General features: G+C 39.5%; 1 protein-coding gene across 1 annotated transcript in view; it reads left to right on the top strand.

Annotated features, from left to right (window-relative positions):
• Window positions 1-735: 735 nt before the first annotated feature.
• KIF13B (kinesin family member 13B) overlaps window positions 736-17,017 on the top strand; it is a 194,240-nt gene continuing 177,958 nt past the window's right edge. The window contains exons 1-4 of the mRNA XM_014592710.2: window positions 736-742; window positions 3,807-3,900; window positions 4,003-4,025; window positions 4,986-5,079. Of these exons, the coding sequence (XP_014448196.1) occupies window positions 736-742; window positions 3,807-3,900; window positions 4,003-4,025; window positions 4,986-5,079 (218 nt within the window). The remainder of the gene's footprint in view (window positions 743-3,806; window positions 3,901-4,002; window positions 4,026-4,985; window positions 5,080-17,017) is intronic.

Raw genomic sequence — 17,017 nt, 5'->3', positions numbered from 1 at the left:
ATGTAAATTTTTGTGTAAATAGAATTACATTATTCTAGTGTGGTATCACATGATACCTTGTGAAAGGTAAATACCCAGTGGCACCACAGCACATCACAAGACATCTGCCTCTAAGCGCCTCTGTTATCGACCGATTTGCTAATGACCTAGTTATAGGAATGGAACTCGATCATTAAGTCAGGAGTACCTGTATAAAGTTGAGAGTTCTCTTTATATCTGCTGCAGGTTTCCTGTTAGGTGTATGATTACAACTTTTAAAATTTAAACTGGTATTTATTTACTTATTATTTTTTAAATTTAAATTTGCTACAGAGTGCATGTGCTTGCCAGAGAGAGAGAGAGAGAGAGAGAGAAAGTGAGAAATTCCCTCTTGTGGAATGGCCATTATGCCATTCTTTCTCCTCCATTTTCTTCTTGGGATTTTGGGCGCACACATTGTTTTTCCAAGTCATGGGGTCTGGGACTTAAACTGTGCTGTTGGCCATGTGGGATTTGATTCAGGTGCCTTAACTACTACACCACCTAGCTGGCCCAAGTGTTGGATTTTTGTCAAATGCTTTTTTTGAAACAAATTACTTAAAAAACAAACAAACAAAAACAAAACAAAACAAACGTATTTTTTCTCATTTTTTTTTTCCTCATTTGCAGAACTTGACTTACATACCAAATGTGTGGTGGATGTTGAAGCAAACAAGGTTATTCTGAGTCCTATGAATACTAATCTTTCCAAAGGAGATGCCCGGTAAGTTAAGAAACTGTTATACTAAATGGATTTTTAAATAAGCAGAAGCAGCAGTTGCTACTGAATTTGAGTTTAATTGAACACTGAATGCTTATATTGTAGAGACGTCATACTGTCTTCTACGAGTCTGTACTCTGGTTGATGAATGGACTCCCACAGTGGCTCAAAAGTCCCGCTGGGTATGTGCATATGCACACCCAAAATCCCAGGAGGAGAATAGAAGAGAAGGGATTGTGGTGTGGCCATCTCCCCTGGGGGGTGCTTTCTCACTTTCTATCTCTGTCTCTCTCTGTCTTTCTGGCGAGCACATGCACCTTATAGTAAAAATCTCTCTCTCTCAAAAAAAGAACATTTCACTGCCTGAAAATAAAAGTGCTCCCATTAGCAGTCACTGCTCAGTTCTAGGCAACCGCTAATCTATTTTCTTTTGGTTTCCCTGTACCGAATATTTCAGATAAGTGGAATCATAAAATAGATGGTATTTTGTGAATGACTTCTTCACTTAGAGTAAGCTTCTTCCACATTGTAGCTGTATGAGTACTTTCTTATTGCTGAGTAATGTTCCATGTATAAATATACCACATTTATCCATTCATTGGTTGATTGCCACTTTTTTAGCTGTTATGAATATATAGATAATGCTGTATGAACATTTGTATGGACATAGGTTGTCATTAGGTGGAATTCTTAGGTTGTATGGTAACTTCCTTTAACCTTTTGAGAAACAGCCAAACTCTTGCAAAGTGACTGTCCTATTTTATATTCCTACCAGTAATGCATGAGGGTTCTACAATAATTTTTATGTATACTTGCCAACTCTTGTGTTATCTGTTTTTTTGGATCATATTTATCCTAGTGGGTGTGCAATGGCATCTCATTGTGTTTTTTTTTTCCTATTGATTTCTTTCTTTGTTCATTAAAAAGTGCATGTGCCTGCATGTGAGCATGGGAGTAAGAGACATATGAAGACCTTCCACAGGGCCTGGTCACACTGTCATCCTCTTTCTTCAGTCCTCTAGGCATTGGATCTTGGGCACCTGTACCAGCTGTGTTTTTAAGAGGACTGGGCTTGAGATCGAAATTGTGGTTGCCAAGGAATCTGGCTTCTCTTAAGTAGTGTTACCACTGTACCACAGAGTTGGCTCTCGTTCTGGTTTTATTTGCATTTCCTCAGTGTCTAAAGATGTTGAGCATTTGTTCTGGTGCTTACTGGCCATTTTGGTATCTTTTACATTTTTTTGGAGATATCTATTTGGATTACTAACCCACTTAAAAAAGGATGATTTGTCTTATTATTGTTTTAGTTTTTGCTATAGGGTACATATGCTTGCCAGAGAGAAGTGGGGGTTGAGAAATCACCCCCACCAGAGGGACGGCCACCCTGTAATTCCTTCTTCTCCATTCTCCTCTCGGGATTTTGGGCATGCATGTACACATGCCCAGTGTGATTTTCAGGCCACTGGGTGCAGGACTTGAGCAGCTCAGTAGGCCATGTGGGGTCCATGCCTTAACCTCCATACCACTTGCTGGCCCATGTCCTACTATTATTTTTTTATTTTTATTTTTTGGAGAGTTTTTGTTTTGTTTTGTTATAGGGCATGTGGGCTCGCCAGAAAGATAGAGAGAGGCAGAGAGACAGAATGTGAGAGATCACCCCCCAGGGGGTATGGCCACACCGCAATCCCTTCACCTCTGTTCTCCTCTCAGGATCCTGGGCATGCATGCACACGCGCCTGGCATGAGTTTCAACCACTGGGTCTGGGACTCAAACTGCGGTCGACTACATGGGAGTCCAGCAACGTAGCCATTATGCCATATGCTGGTCCCTGTCCTACTGTTATTTTAAAAAGCTTATTTTATGAGAATGAGAGAGAGAGAGCAACAGACAAGCACCCTAAAATCTGATGCCATGATTCATCCCTGTCTGCTCTCCCAGTCAGTCAGGAACATGGGCAGCCGTGCACAGCATATACAGCTCTACCAGGGAACTGAACCCATGATCTTCCATGAATCCAGCATCAATCAGCATCAATCAGCAGTGTATTATCACTGTGCCATCTGCCCAGTGATAATAAAAAGACAGCTAGCCCTGTCTTTTTATTACATCTGCTCCTCAATTAATGACCTTCCTGTTGATCTACCACTCAGATTTATGACCAGTTCTCCAGCATGGGGAAAAATTCTGTGTGAGTCTTGAGAGAATCCCCTTTCTCAATCTTTTTCTCATTAGTAGATGGTTACAGTTTACTACATGAAGTGTTCACAGTCACGCAGCACTACATATTTCATTTATAAATTTGTACTTTATTGTGTACCCATAGTAGTATTCAGAATAAATAAAAATGATTACACCAGATTTATATTACTGTGTTATGGTATGTCTTTTTGCTTTCTGGGGCTTACCTAATGTAAATAGATGTAAATTTTTGTGTAAATAGAATTACATTATTCTAGTGTGGTATCACATGATACCTTGTGAAAGGTAAATACCCAGTGGCACCACAGCACATCACAAGACATCTGCCTCTAAGCGCCTCTGTTATCGACCGATTTGCTAATGACCTAGTTATAGGAATGGAACTCGATCATTAAGTCAGGAGTACCTGTATAAAGTTGAGAGTTCTCTTTATATCTGCTGCAGGTTTCCTGTTAGGTGTATGATTACAACTTTTAAAATTTAAACTGGTATTTATTTACTTATTATTTTTTAAATTTAAATTTGCTACAGAGTGCATGTGCTTGCCAGAGAGAGAGAGAGAGAGAGAGAGAAAGTGAGAAATTCCCTCTTGTGGAATGGCCATTATGCCATTCTTTCTCCTCCATTTTCTTCTTGGGATTTTGGGCGCACACATTGTTTTTCCAAGTCATGGGGTCTGGGACTTAAACTGTGCTGTTGGCCATGTGGGATTTGATTCAGGTGCCTTAACTACTACACCACCTAGCTGGCCCAAGTGTTGGATTTTTGTCAAATGCTTTTTTTGAAACAAATTACTTAAAAAACAAACAAACAAAAACAAAACAAAACAAACGTATTTTTTCTCATTTTTTTTTTCCTCATTTGCAGAACTTGACTTACATACCAAATGTGTGGTGGATGTTGAAGCAAACAAGGTTATTCTGAGTCCTATGAATACTAATCTTTCCAAAGGAGATGCCCGGTAAGTTAAGAAACTGTTATACTAAATGGATTTTTAAATAAGCAGAAGCAGCAGTGGCTACTGAATTTGAGTTTAATTGAACACTGAATGCTTATATTGTAGAGACGTCATACTATCTTCTACGAGTCTGTACTCTGGTTGATGAATGAGGTCTATAATATGGAAAGAAAGTGCAAGAATAAGTGTTTTATTTATTTATTTTTCTCCCATATGATGTGTGCACTCCTTGGAGAGAGCCAGAGAGCCGGAGAGAGAGATAGTAAGAAATTACTTTTTCCCCAGAGGGGATATGCCACATAACACTCTATTCTTCATTTATAAATTTGTACTTTATTGTGTACCCATAGTAGTATTCAGAATAAATAAAAATGATTACACCAGATTTATATTACTGTGTTATGGTATGTCTTTTTGCTTTCTGGGGCTTACCTAATGTAAATAGATGTAAATTTTTGTGTAAATAGAATTACATTATTCTAGTGTGGTATCACATGATACCTTGTGAAAGGTAAATACCCAGTGGCACCACAGCACATCACAAGACATCTGCCTCTAAGCGCCTCTGTTATCGACCGATTTGCTAATGACCTAGTTATAGGAATGGAACTCGATCATTAAGTCAGGAGTACCTGTATAAAGTTGAGAGTTCTCTTTATATCTGCTGCAGGTTTCCTGTTAGGTGTATGATTACAACTTTTAAAATTTAAACTGGTATTTATTTACTTATTATTTTTTAAATTTAAATTTGCTACAGAGTGCATGTGCTTGCCAGAGAGAGAGAGAGAGAGAGAAAGTGAGAAATTCCCTCTTGTGGAATGGCCATTATGCCATTCTTTCTCCTCCATTTTCTTCTTGGGATTTTGGGCGCACACATTGTTTTTCCAAGTCATGGGGTCTGGGACTTAAACTGTGCTGTTGGCCATGTGGGATTTGATTCAGGTGCCTTAACTACTACACCACCTAGCTGGCCCAAGTGTTGGATTTTTGTCAAATGCTTTTTTTGAAACAAATTACTTAAAAAACAAACAAACAAAAACAAAACAAAACAAACGTATTTTTTCTCATTTTTTTTTCCTCATTTGCAGAACTTGACTTACATACCAAATGTGTGGTGGATGTTGAAGCAAACAAGGTTATTCTGAGTCCTATGAATACTAATCTTTCCAAAGGAGATGCCCGGTAAGTTAAGAAACTGTTATACTAAATGGATTTTTAAATAAGCAGAAGCAGCAGTGGCTACTGAATTTGAGTTTAATTGAACACTGAATGCTTATATTGTAGAGACGTCATACTATCTTCTACGAGTCTGTACTCTGGTTGATGAATGAGGTCTATAATATGGAAAGAAAGTGCAAGAATAAGTGTTTTATTTATTTATTTTTCTCCCATATGATGTGTGCACTCCTTGGAGAGAGCCAGAGAGCCGGAGAGAGAGATAGTAAGAAATTACTTTTTCCCCAGAGGGGATATGCCACATAACACTCTATTCTCCTCCATTCTCCTCTTGGAATTTGGGCAAGAGTGCATACTCAATGTGATTTTCAAGTTGCCGTCTCTGGGACTCGAACTTTGATCGACCATGTGGGAGTCTAGTTTCTTAACCATCATTCCATCTGCTGGCCCCTGAATGAGTGTTTTAGATAGTAATTATATTAGAACCTTTGAGAAGAGTGTCAGGTTGTAAAGTAATGAGGAAGGGTACTTGAAGGAAATGGTGCTGGTTAGAGGTTTAGGGAAGATGGAAATAGGAAGGAGGTAGAAGAGAAGTCTTTTAGGCTGTTTCTTCGTGTAGGTAGCTTTTACTTCTGCTGATTCAAGTCCTGTCTATCAGAGCCCATTTAAGTGCAAAATACTTTCATGAAGGCATTTCTGTAGCCTCTACAGTACCTGTCCGCAATATTCTGTACTATGTAATTCAACTATTACATATTGTTTTGGTTTATTACTTTTAACGCTATAGAAATTTGAAAAGTTTTATTATTATTTTATTTATTATTATTATTATTATTTTAAATTTGATCAGAAAGAGACAGGGAAAGCGAGAAAGCAAGCCACCAGGTCCAAGACTGGAACCATGGTTGACCAGTACCCTAACCATCATGTCACTTGCTGACCTTAATTTTTTTTTTAAGAAGTATTTTTTGAATTTATTTATTTAAAATTGACCAAAGAGAGACAGAGTGAGAGAGAGCGAGAGGGACGGAAAGTGAAAAAGCATACTTTTAAAATAATAGTTTATTTATATTCATATTAATTTTTCATATACTTCTGAAAATGTCATAGTAATCTGTTGTTTCTGTTTATTAAAACTAATTGAAACTAAGGTTAAATGAATAGGTAAACCATTTCAAGTTTAAACATTAATTTGTAGAGATTTAGGAAACAATTTGTTGTATTATAATGGAATTTCAAACTGTTTTGAAAAATAAGATGTTTAAAATTTAGAAAATTGGCAGGACAAGGTGAACAAGAGATTAAGAACAATGACTTTGGAGCCAGGCATCCTAGGGTATATTTCAATTCCACTGCTTAACATGTGTGACTCTGAGAAGGTTACTTAATTCTCCTCTGCCTCAGTTTACTCATTTGTGATGTGGAGATTATAATAAAATTGCCTCTAGTGTGTTAGAGGAGAAAACGAGTTAAAATGTGTCAAGTGGTGGTGTGTGGTTCACAATACAGTCTGCGTAATGTTAGCAGTTACTTTCAGTATTACTGTTATTATCATAGCCTATATTTAAGTAGGAGTCCCTGTTATCTTCTGTGAGCTGTAATATGACTTTGTAAAGATAGTAAACTTTTTGAAACCAAATATATTCAAATTAGTAGCTTTTTATACATGCCTGTGAGAAATGACCAAATCCCATGGACATTTTAGCTTTTGCAAAGTTAGGAACTTTATTTATTTGGCTTGCCCAATGTGTATTGGACTTTTAAGGACTAATGGTCTATCTCATAAAGAGACAGGACTCCTGGACCAGTAGATGGCATGGAGGATTAAGAAGCTGGATCCAACATGGCTGTCTGGTTCCAGTCCTGGATCCAGCAGCTTGAGAATCATGCCAGGTAATATTGCAGGCCCAGCATCCCGAGAAGAGAATAGAGGAGGAGGGTTTTGTCACTTTCCCTCTCTGTCCCCCCTCTCTGTCTCTCTCCAGTGAGCACGTGTACCCTATGGCCAAAAAATGTAAAGAAAACCAGAAAAAAAAACAAAAAACAAAAAACCAGAGACAAGACCGAAAAAAAAAACAAAAAACAAAACAAAACCAGAGACAAAATTCCTAAATTTTTGTTTTACATCGACTAAAGTATCGATTTCTGCAGTCCTGGCTTCCTAATATCAACTGACTTGGACAACCAGGTCAAAACATTGTTTGAGAACAATGATGGTAGGGTCAGAACAAAGAAAGAGTTTATCAATTATGGAAGAGATTAAAGATGAACTCACATTCAACTTGGAACACTCTAGTGACTGAAATACTTGAATCCACCAGTTGGGCCTTTTTTTATACACAGTGCTGGATAAACGCCAAGACATTTTATCTATTTATCTTCTCATGCTTATGCTACTACTGCAATTAAATATCTTTGTGCAATTATCTTTTTTGCCTGAATCAGTTTATTTTTCTTGATTGGTCCTTGTGGTTTTCCCAGCAACATATTTACAAAGCATCTTTTAGGGCTAATAGATGACTAGCTCACTGTCTGACTTGTACAAGTAGAATTCTCACTGTGTAATTTGTATCTTAGCATTTTGGAGCACCTTATTATGAGTCACCAATGTAATCAGTTACAACAATACCATGAGGTAGAATGTCATTTCTTCAATAACCAAATAAATCTTTAGGCCTTGTTTTGGGGATTTTATCTTAAATCTCTATAAAATTTGTATTCTAAAATAAAACATTTATGCTAGTTTTTATCATCATGGTTGGGCGAGATAGTTTCTTAAAGGACTGAGTGTTTTTTGTTTAAGGAATTATTTAACTTTATTTATTTATTTATTTATTTATTTACCGCAGGGGGCCCCCCCCCCCCCCACACACACACACACAGAGAGAGAGAGAGAGAGAGGGAGAGAGAGAGAAAGAGAGAGAAAGAGAAAGCAAGCTGCCAGATCTGAGACTTGAACCATGGTCGGCTATGTGGGATTCCAGTGTCCTTAACCATCATGCCACCTGCCGACCCCAAGGGCTGAGTTTTATCTTCTGTCTTTTGTTTATTTTTTTCTACTTATCAGACAGGCCTTTCCTGTTAACTCTGGTGAAAAGTTAATTGATATACTTAAAATGTTGTTTTAAAGGGGATTAAGGTGTATTTTCTCATGGAGAGTGGTAGCCTCCTCTTTGTGAATCATTTGTGTTAGAGAAGTTGATGTATAGGTGAGTTTGGAAAATGGAATGCATTGTCCCATAGGAACTGTCAGTTGTTTCAAGGAAAAATGGCATTTTTGTTAGACAGTGAGTAGTTTAATCCACAACTCACACAATCACATGTTTTATTCTTTGGTATACAGCCAAAGTGCTTCATCCTTCTTCCCATTTCGCCACACATAATAGTAAAAAGATGTGGACTGAAGTGCCAGAATGAATAAAATGAATATTTGTACTGCTTTATTGACGGCATTCCGATTTTCCTCTGTGAGTGTGTGAGGAAGACTGCCATGACTGCTAGCATACTTTGGTGTCATTGTGTCTAAGTGCCAGCAGTTTTACCCACCATTATTTTTGCACCCAGTGCAAATGTCAACACAGTAAGTAAGGCAAATGTTACAGTATTATTTTGAAAATAATTTTGATCACCAGACCTTCTATTTTTAAAGTTTTTCTTTTCCTTTCTTTTTTTAGTTTTGCTATAGGCTGAGTGTGCTCGCTGGACAGAAACAGAGAGAGAGAAAGTGAGAAATCAGTCTCGGGAGGGAATGACCACTGTGATCTCTTCTCCAGTCTCCTTTTGGGATTTTGGGCACACATGCTCACATGCCTGGTGTGATGTTCAAGCTGCTAGGTCTGGAACTAGAATTGTGCAGTCAGCCATGTGGGATCCAGCTGCCTTAATTTCCATGCCACCTGCTGTCCTAACTTCCAGGTCTTCTGAAAAGTTCTAGTGAATTTCCAGGAGTCTTCAGACCATAATATGAGAACCATTGCTTTAAGGATCTTATACAGTGTATAAGCTCTCAGAGCCAGATCAATGTCTTTGGTTTGTTTACTTTCTATGAGTGTGCGTGTGCTTGCATACTCATGAGCCCATATGCGTGGGAGGGAGAGAAAGAGACGAATGTTTTTATAGTCTTGCCATGTCATGATCTTCCTGTTTCAGCCTACCTGGTAGTTTGCCAGGATCATAGGTATGCACGCCACACCTGGCTGCTTATAAGTTGGGCTGGGAACTGGACCTGGGCTCCCATGTGTTCTTAGCCGTCTCATACTGGCACCCTCTTGCTTGTGCCACTGTGACTGGTCTTAATTTATTTTTATTTTGCAATAAGGTGCATGCACACACCGGAGAGAGGGAGGGAGGGAGGAAGGAAAGGAAGGAAAAAGAAAGAAATCACTCCTCAGGGGGGTGTCCCTACCACAGTCCCTTATCTTCCGTTCTCCTCTTGGGACTTTGGGTATGCGCACACATGTGCCTGGTGTGATTTTCAAGCAGCCAGGTCTAGGACTTGAACTGTGCAGTCGGCTGTGTGGGAATCCAGTGCCTTAGCCACCATGCCACCTGCTGGCATGGGCCTGTTTATTATTATTTTTTAAAGAATTATTTTATTGGGCTGGCAGGTGGTATGGTGTTTAAAGGCACTGGATTCCCATGTAGATGACCATGGTTTGAGTCCCGGACCTGGAGGCTTGCTTTCTAATTCTCTTTCTGATCAAACTGGAAAATAATAAATAAATAAATAAATAAATAAATAAATAAATAAATACATTTAAATGAAAAAGTTACATAAAATATTTTAAAATTTAACTTTATTTATTTATTTAAATTTGACTAGAGAGGGACAGAGTGAGAGAGAGAGAGAGAGAGGGAGAGAAAGAGAGAGAGAGAGAAAGAGAGAGAGAGAAAGAGATAGAGAAAGTAGGAAATTGGGAAAGCAAGTTGCCAAGTCTGGGAATCAAACCATGATTAACCATGTGGGAGTCCAGCACTCTTAACCACCATGCCACTTGCTGGCCCCGGCCTGTTTATTTTTAAACAGCTTCATTGAGATATAATATTAGGTTGTTGAAAAAGTCATGACTCATTTTTGCATAGAAAAATGTTATGACTTTTCCAACAACCCAGTATATATGCGTTTAGAGTACGGTCCCTTTTTAGAAGTAAAGCATATATATTCTGGAATGAAACAAAGAAACTATTTTCAAGGAGATGCATAGGGAGGTAGGCCAGCAAGAAATCTCTGCAAGGACTATTCAGATGTAAGCTATGCATGAATGTTGTCACTTTTTTGTTCTTTTTTTTAGAGAGGTTTCTGCTATAGGGCGCGTGCGCTCGCCAGACAGACAGAGAGAGACATAGAGACAGAAAGCAAGAAATCACCCCCCAGGGGGGATGGTCACGCCGCAATCCCTTCTCCTCTATTCTCCTCTCGGGATCTTGGGCACGCACGCACACGCGCCCGGCGTGAGTTTTAAGCCACCGGGTCCGGGACGTGAACCGCGGTCGATTACGTGGGAGTCCAGCGACATAGCCATTACGCTAACTGCTGGTCCTTCAGCTCACCCCTTTAAAGTGAACAATTTAGGTTGGTTTTTATTTTAGTTACTGAATTGTGCTACCAGTACCATTATCTACCTTTAAAATTTTTTTTTTAGTTGACAAAGGGGATATGCACTTGTGAGAGAGAGAAAACCCCTCAATAGGGAGTGGTTTTGCTGCAATCCTTTTTTTTTTCATTTCATCTGGGAGGGTACACACATGTGCCTGGTATGTTTTTCAGTCACAGAGTCCAGGATTTGAACTGTGGTTGTTTATGTGGTCTCTGACTTTCCATGCACAGTACTTTACCACTGCACCATGGGGCCAGCCCACCATTATCTACTTTTATATCTTTTCTTGTTGTTGTTGGTTTTCGTTTTTTCCTATCGGGTGCATGGACTCACTGGGTGGGGTAGGAGAGCAATGGCCAGGCAGCAATTTCTTTTCCATTCTCCTTTTGCAATCCTCTTGCAATCTTAGGCATGCTTGACCACTAGCTTGGCGTAATTTTCTTTCTTTCTTTTTTTAAGAATTATTTTAACTTTATTTATTATTGTTATTTTCCAATTTGATCAGAGAAAGGCAGAGAAAGAGAGAGAGGGAAAGTGAGAAAGCAAGTCATCAGATCCGGGACTTGAACCACAGTCGGCTATGTGGGAGTTCAATACCCTTAACCACCATGCCACCTGCCAGCCCTATTTGGTGTAATTTTCAAGCCATCGCGTCCAGTACTCGAGCTGCACTGTCATCCATGCGAGATTCAGTGCCTTCACCTCCACGCTACCTGTTTGTTCCACTTTTATGTCATTTTTAAGTTTATTCATGCACTTCCTCTGATGGAGGGAGCATGAGCACGCAAGCCTGTGCGATCTAGCAGGGTTTCAGTGCTTATTCCACCCCAGCTGCAGCCAGCCCCACGTACAGGCCTGAATGTGCCCAAGGTTCTCAGGTCTCGGGACAGAACTTGGAACCAGGAATGGGTTCACCTTGCAGAGTATCTTGCCTTATCCCTGTTCCACCATCCAGCCCCTTATGTCATATTTCTCACCCTATTAATCTGCTTTCTGTCTATATAGATTTGAGATTTTCCTGTTCTGGACATCTAATAGAAATCGCACACTATATGGTCTTCTGTGATTATCTTTTTTTTTTTTTTTTTTTGAGAGGTTTTGGCTATGGGATTTCTCACCCTATTAATCTGCTTTCTGTCTATATAGATTTGAGATTTTCCTGTTCTGGACATCTAATAGAAATCGCACACTATATGGTCTTCTGTGATTATCTTTTTTTTTTGAGAGGTTTTTGCTATAGGGTGTGTGCACTTGCCAGAATGACAGAGACAGAGAGACAGAAAGTGAGAAATCACTCCCAGGGGGAATGGCCATGCTGCAATCCCTTCTCCTTTCTTTTCTTGGAATCTTGGGCATGCATGCACACATGCCCGGCATGAGTTTAAGCCAACAGGTCCAGCACTCAAACTATGGTCAACTATATGCGAGTCCAGCAACATAGTCATTCCACCAACTGCTGGTCCTGTGATTGTCTTTTTTTTGCTTGGTGTAATGTTTTTGAGGTATATCCATATCATAGCATTTATTCTTTTAATGGTGGAATAATATTCCATGGCATTACATTTTATTTATCATTAGTTGTTGGATGTTTGAGTTGGTCCAGCTTTTTTTGCTTTATGAATAATACAAGTCTTTGTTTGGATATATGTTTTCATTTATCTCAGTTAGCTATCTAGGCATGAAATTGCTGGTCTACGGTAACTCTGTGCTTGCCATTTTGGGGAGCTGCCAAACTTTTCCAAAGCTACCGCACCATTTTACATCCTCACCAGCAATGTATGCGGGTTCCAGTTTCTTTGGCTTGCTTTAAAAAGAACTCTCATCTGCTGTAAGGAAAATGGTAGTAACCGGCTAATTGGAGAGTGCATACCCTGCCTGAAGGCATTCAAATTACAATGAAAAAACAAAACAAAACATTGTACCATCCAAACAAAACACGCCTGACCACATTCAGTCCTTGGCAGCTGATTTGGAACCACAGGTTCTGGTAAGTTAGATTCTAGTACAGCCTTCTTCTGTGTTGACAGTACTTGCTTGTGAGGTTTAAAAAAAAATGAGCAAGACTAAAAAAAATATGATATAGCAAAAATTCTGACGAATAAAACACTTTTATGTGCTTATCAGTTCAACAAATTATTATCAATGCAATTTTAACCCTTTCTCTGTCCACCAGAATAACTCACTTTCCTGAATTTGGTTTTTATCTGTCTTGACATTTTCACTATCTAGATCTGTGAATTGTTTACACAGTATTACACAATAATATGTATACAAGAATGCTTTTTCCTGGTAAAAGGGCAGAGGAGTGGCTCAGAAATATAATGCATGATTTTTAAAGGCAAAAGAGAAAAGTGTTAAAAGGAGCTAAAAATAGTATCACCAGTTTCCTTTGGGAAGAAAGCTAAAAGTTGGTATTTTGTCAAAAAACCCTTTTCCTCCTTTTTTCCTCTTAAAAAAAATGAAAGCAGAACAAAAGCTTTTTTTTTTTTTTCTGTCTCATCCCTCACTTGTGGTGAATTCCCAGCAAGTGTGGCCATGAAAATTGTTTCAGTATACTTCCAACTCTTTGAAGAAATTGTGGAGCAGAGAGCTACAGAGGTGCTACTTTAAACACCAGAACTAAAACCTGAAAAGGAAAGAAATCCTCACTGGGCAAGTGGCCTTTTCAGTCCCTTGGTCAGTTAATCCATTTTCTTTTCTTTTTCATTTCCTTACTTTTTAAAAATTTGCTATCAGGTGCATACACTCACTGGAGAGACAGAGAGAGAGGGAAAGTGAGAAAGCATTCTCCAGGGGGGATGACCATGGAGAATCCCTTCTCTACTCTCTCCTTGGGATCTTTGGGTGCTTAGAGTGTTTTTTTTTCTTTTGTTTTTCCTATAGTGTGTGTGCACTCGCTGGAAACTGGTAACAATGGGAGGGGTTGAGGAGGGGGCACAGGGGATGAGAAAGTACACCCCAGGGGGGATGGCCTCTCCACATTCCCTTCTCCAGTCTCCTCACATGTGTCCTGGTAGGTTCTTCCAGCTGCCGGGTCCGGTACAGTCAGCCATGTGGGATCTACCGCCTTAACCACCAGGCCACCTGGCCCAGTTAATCCAGTTTCTTCTTCTATTCTTTTGGAGAGGTTTTTGCTATAGGGCACTTGCGCTCGCCAGAAAGACAGAGACAGAGAGACAGAAAGCGAGAAATCACCCCCCAGGGGGGATGGCCACACTGCAATCCCTTCTCCATTCTTCTCTTGGGATCTTGAGCATGCATGCACATGCGCCCGGCGTGAGTTTAAACCACCAGGTCTGGGATTTGAACTGCGGTCAACTACATGGGAGTTCAGCGACATAACCATTACACTAACTGCTGGTCCCATCCAGTTTCTTCTTTATCACTCTGTTTTCTATCCAAGTGTGTGGTGTGTGTGCATTAACACTTAATGTTAAATATGTTAATTTGGTGCTGACTCTGTAGACTAGTGGTTAAGGGAGTGGGATCCCACATGACTGACCATGTTTTAAATTCCTGCCCTCTTGGCTTGAAAAACACACCAGCCCATATACAAGCATGACCCCAAATCAGGATGGACATATGTAGCATGACCACAGTCCACTGTGGGGTGCTTTCTCCCTCCCTGTCTCCCTCTGGAGAGCACACATACTCTAGCAATTAAAAAACATAGGATGTAGTTTCTCTTCTAATTCTTTTTTTTTGTTACTCCCCCCCACCATATATGACATTTTAAGACCAGAACACAATTGGTGAAAGTGAAAGCATCTGAAGATTTAGATGTTGGGGACCAGCAGTTAGCGTAATGACTTTGTTGCTGGCCTCCCATGTAGTCGACCATGGTTTGAGTCCTGGACCCTATGGCTTAGACTCACACCAGGTGCGTGTGCATACGTGCCCAAGATCCCGAGAGGAGAATGGAGGAGAAGGGATTGCTGTGTAGCCATCCTCCCTGAGGGGTGATTTCTTGCTTTCTGTCTCTCTGTCTCTCTCTGTCTTTCTGGTGAGCATACACGCCCTATAGCAAAAACCTCTCCAAAAAAAAAGAAAAAGAAAAAAAAGAGTTAGATGTCAAGAACATCATTAGCTTGAACAGTGAATTCTGTGGTGTGTGTGAGATGATCTGTTCTTTAGGGTCCCCAGCTGTTGGGGAGGGTCTCCTGCATGGATGGAAGTAGCCATACATAGTGCAGATATACAGAGATTTTTTTTCTTACATTGTTATAAAAATAGAGTATTCCACCTCTTCCCGCCATGTGGTCTTGTTTAAGCTAAAGGTCAGTAGACAGCGTGAGGTTAGAGCTGCCAGCCTAATGAGAATATCTAAGATGCTGATTGCAGCAACCTTAAGTTTTAAAAATCTCTTTGTTCCTTCTGACTTTTTCCTGGACATCAGTTTAGTCAAGATCATTAGGTAGTTAAGGAATAACTAATATGAACAAAGCATGTCTAACCCTTCTTTGGAGGTTCAGAGTACTCTGATCCTTTTAGAAGTGCAGATTGGAGCTCTGAAGATATTTGTAGAAATAAGTGAGGTTGACCCATTGCTTGCATTTCTCTTGTAGAATGTATTGAGTAATGCTATCAACGAGAGGGCCTTATGCCAGTAATTTCTTTGAAATATATGAAGTTGTTTTCAGACTAATTCCTTGTTAGTGGGAGGCATCATTAGGTCATATTAGATAATGACTTTTTAAATTTCTCTGCTGCTATAGGATGCTAATTTAAGTAAAGATTTTAATTGAAGGAAGTCATGCAAAATGTAATTATGGTATGCACAATAGACCTGTCTGTTCTCTGTGCTGTGAAATGACTTGAGTGAGGCTAATAATTCTGCTCAAATAGAATCTGCTTCTCTGGAGAATAATACGTGGTATGTTTTAATTTCATAAAGAGGCTCTTCCTTAGGGAGCTCGTCCACTCTAATTATGTCAGAGTATGGTGGGGAGAGACTCAGTCTATGTACTCAGAAATTGTGGATGGTTTCTCAACCCCTGCTTTCAAAAACTACCATAAGCATTGAGTGTATCAGTCACTTACCACTTTTGAATATAGTCAAGAAAATTAGCCAGGGAAAATATTCAAAACTAAAAAGGTTAAGAAAATGTGTGTCATCGAATGCATGCCCATCACGTAGTTTATGGAAACAGATAATCGAACTGCAGTAAATACAAATTTTGTATAATTTTACCATCAGAGTTTAGCAGCTTGCTAAAATAAACTGTTCAATAAGTTATTAGTAAACCTGTCTGAACAAAAATTACAATAGACTGCTACTGTAGAATTTATGATGTTCTGGCATTTTCATTGGATATGTAAATATTATTTTACTTATGCTTGAACTATTTTTATTGGTGCTACAGTAAGAAAGAAAAGAATGTAGGGCTGGCAGGTGGTGTGGAGGTTAAGGCACTAGATCCCACATGGATGACTCTGTAGTTTGAATACTGGACCCGATGGCTTGAAAATCACACCAGGTGTGTGTGCATGCATGCCTAAAATCCTGAGAGGAGACTGGAGGAGAAGGGATTGCAGTGTGACCACCCCTTTGGGGGTGATTTCTCTCTCTCTCTGGTAAGTGCATGTGCCCTATAGCAAAACTGAAAGAAAAAAAGAAAGAAAAGAGAGTCTCTTCACTTCCTTGCAAATACTACTTGAATACTAACATTTGGCAAAATGGGGACTCAGCGTTATTATGGAGGTATGCTTAGTTACTAGATCAGGTGTGTTATAGCCAATAGGAATCGCGTGTTTTAAATTTCCCCAGAATTCTGGATTTAGCATAAAATGATCAGATATATATGATGTGCTAGATAAGATACCTAATTTTTTTTTTTCTTTTAAGATACCTAAATTTTGAATGAAGTTTAAGCAACTACTAGGTCCCACCATTGAGGTTTTTTAAATGTATTTTGTATTGTTCTTTCTTTGTTTTGGCTTGGCAATATTTTTTAAGAGTTCTTTTTCTTAAACTATAGGGTAGGAATTGTTACTAGTATAAACCAGATACCACATGAAAATCTATTATTTATTTATTTTTTTCTTTTTGCTTTATAAACAGGGTCTTGCTGTCCTGACCCACCTGCCTTAGCCTTGCCTTTAGCTGAGGCTATCTAGCCTGGCTCTTTTTTTTAGGCAGAGTTCCACGATGTTACCTTGGCCCTCCTTGGCTTACCCCCTTCCTGCCTTACCCTCTTCAGTCCTTTGGAGCACAGCCATGCCTGGCCTTTAGGTTGCCCTGTCTCAAACCTGGGCCTTCCATGTGGCCTCAGCCTGCGGCACACAGTGTCTTAGCAGTGTACACCTTTGCGGCTGGACCAGGGAGATAGATTTCGGTTTTTGAGAAA

This window comes from Tupaia chinensis, unplaced genomic scaffold (genome assembly GCF_000334495.1).
Source record: "Tupaia chinensis unplaced genomic scaffold, TupChi_1.0 Scaffold138390_1, whole genome shotgun sequence".
NCBI classification, from domain to species: Eukaryota; Metazoa; Chordata; class Mammalia; order Scandentia; family Tupaiidae; genus Tupaia; species Tupaia belangeri.
This window is presented reverse-complemented; position numbering and strand designations above follow the sequence as displayed.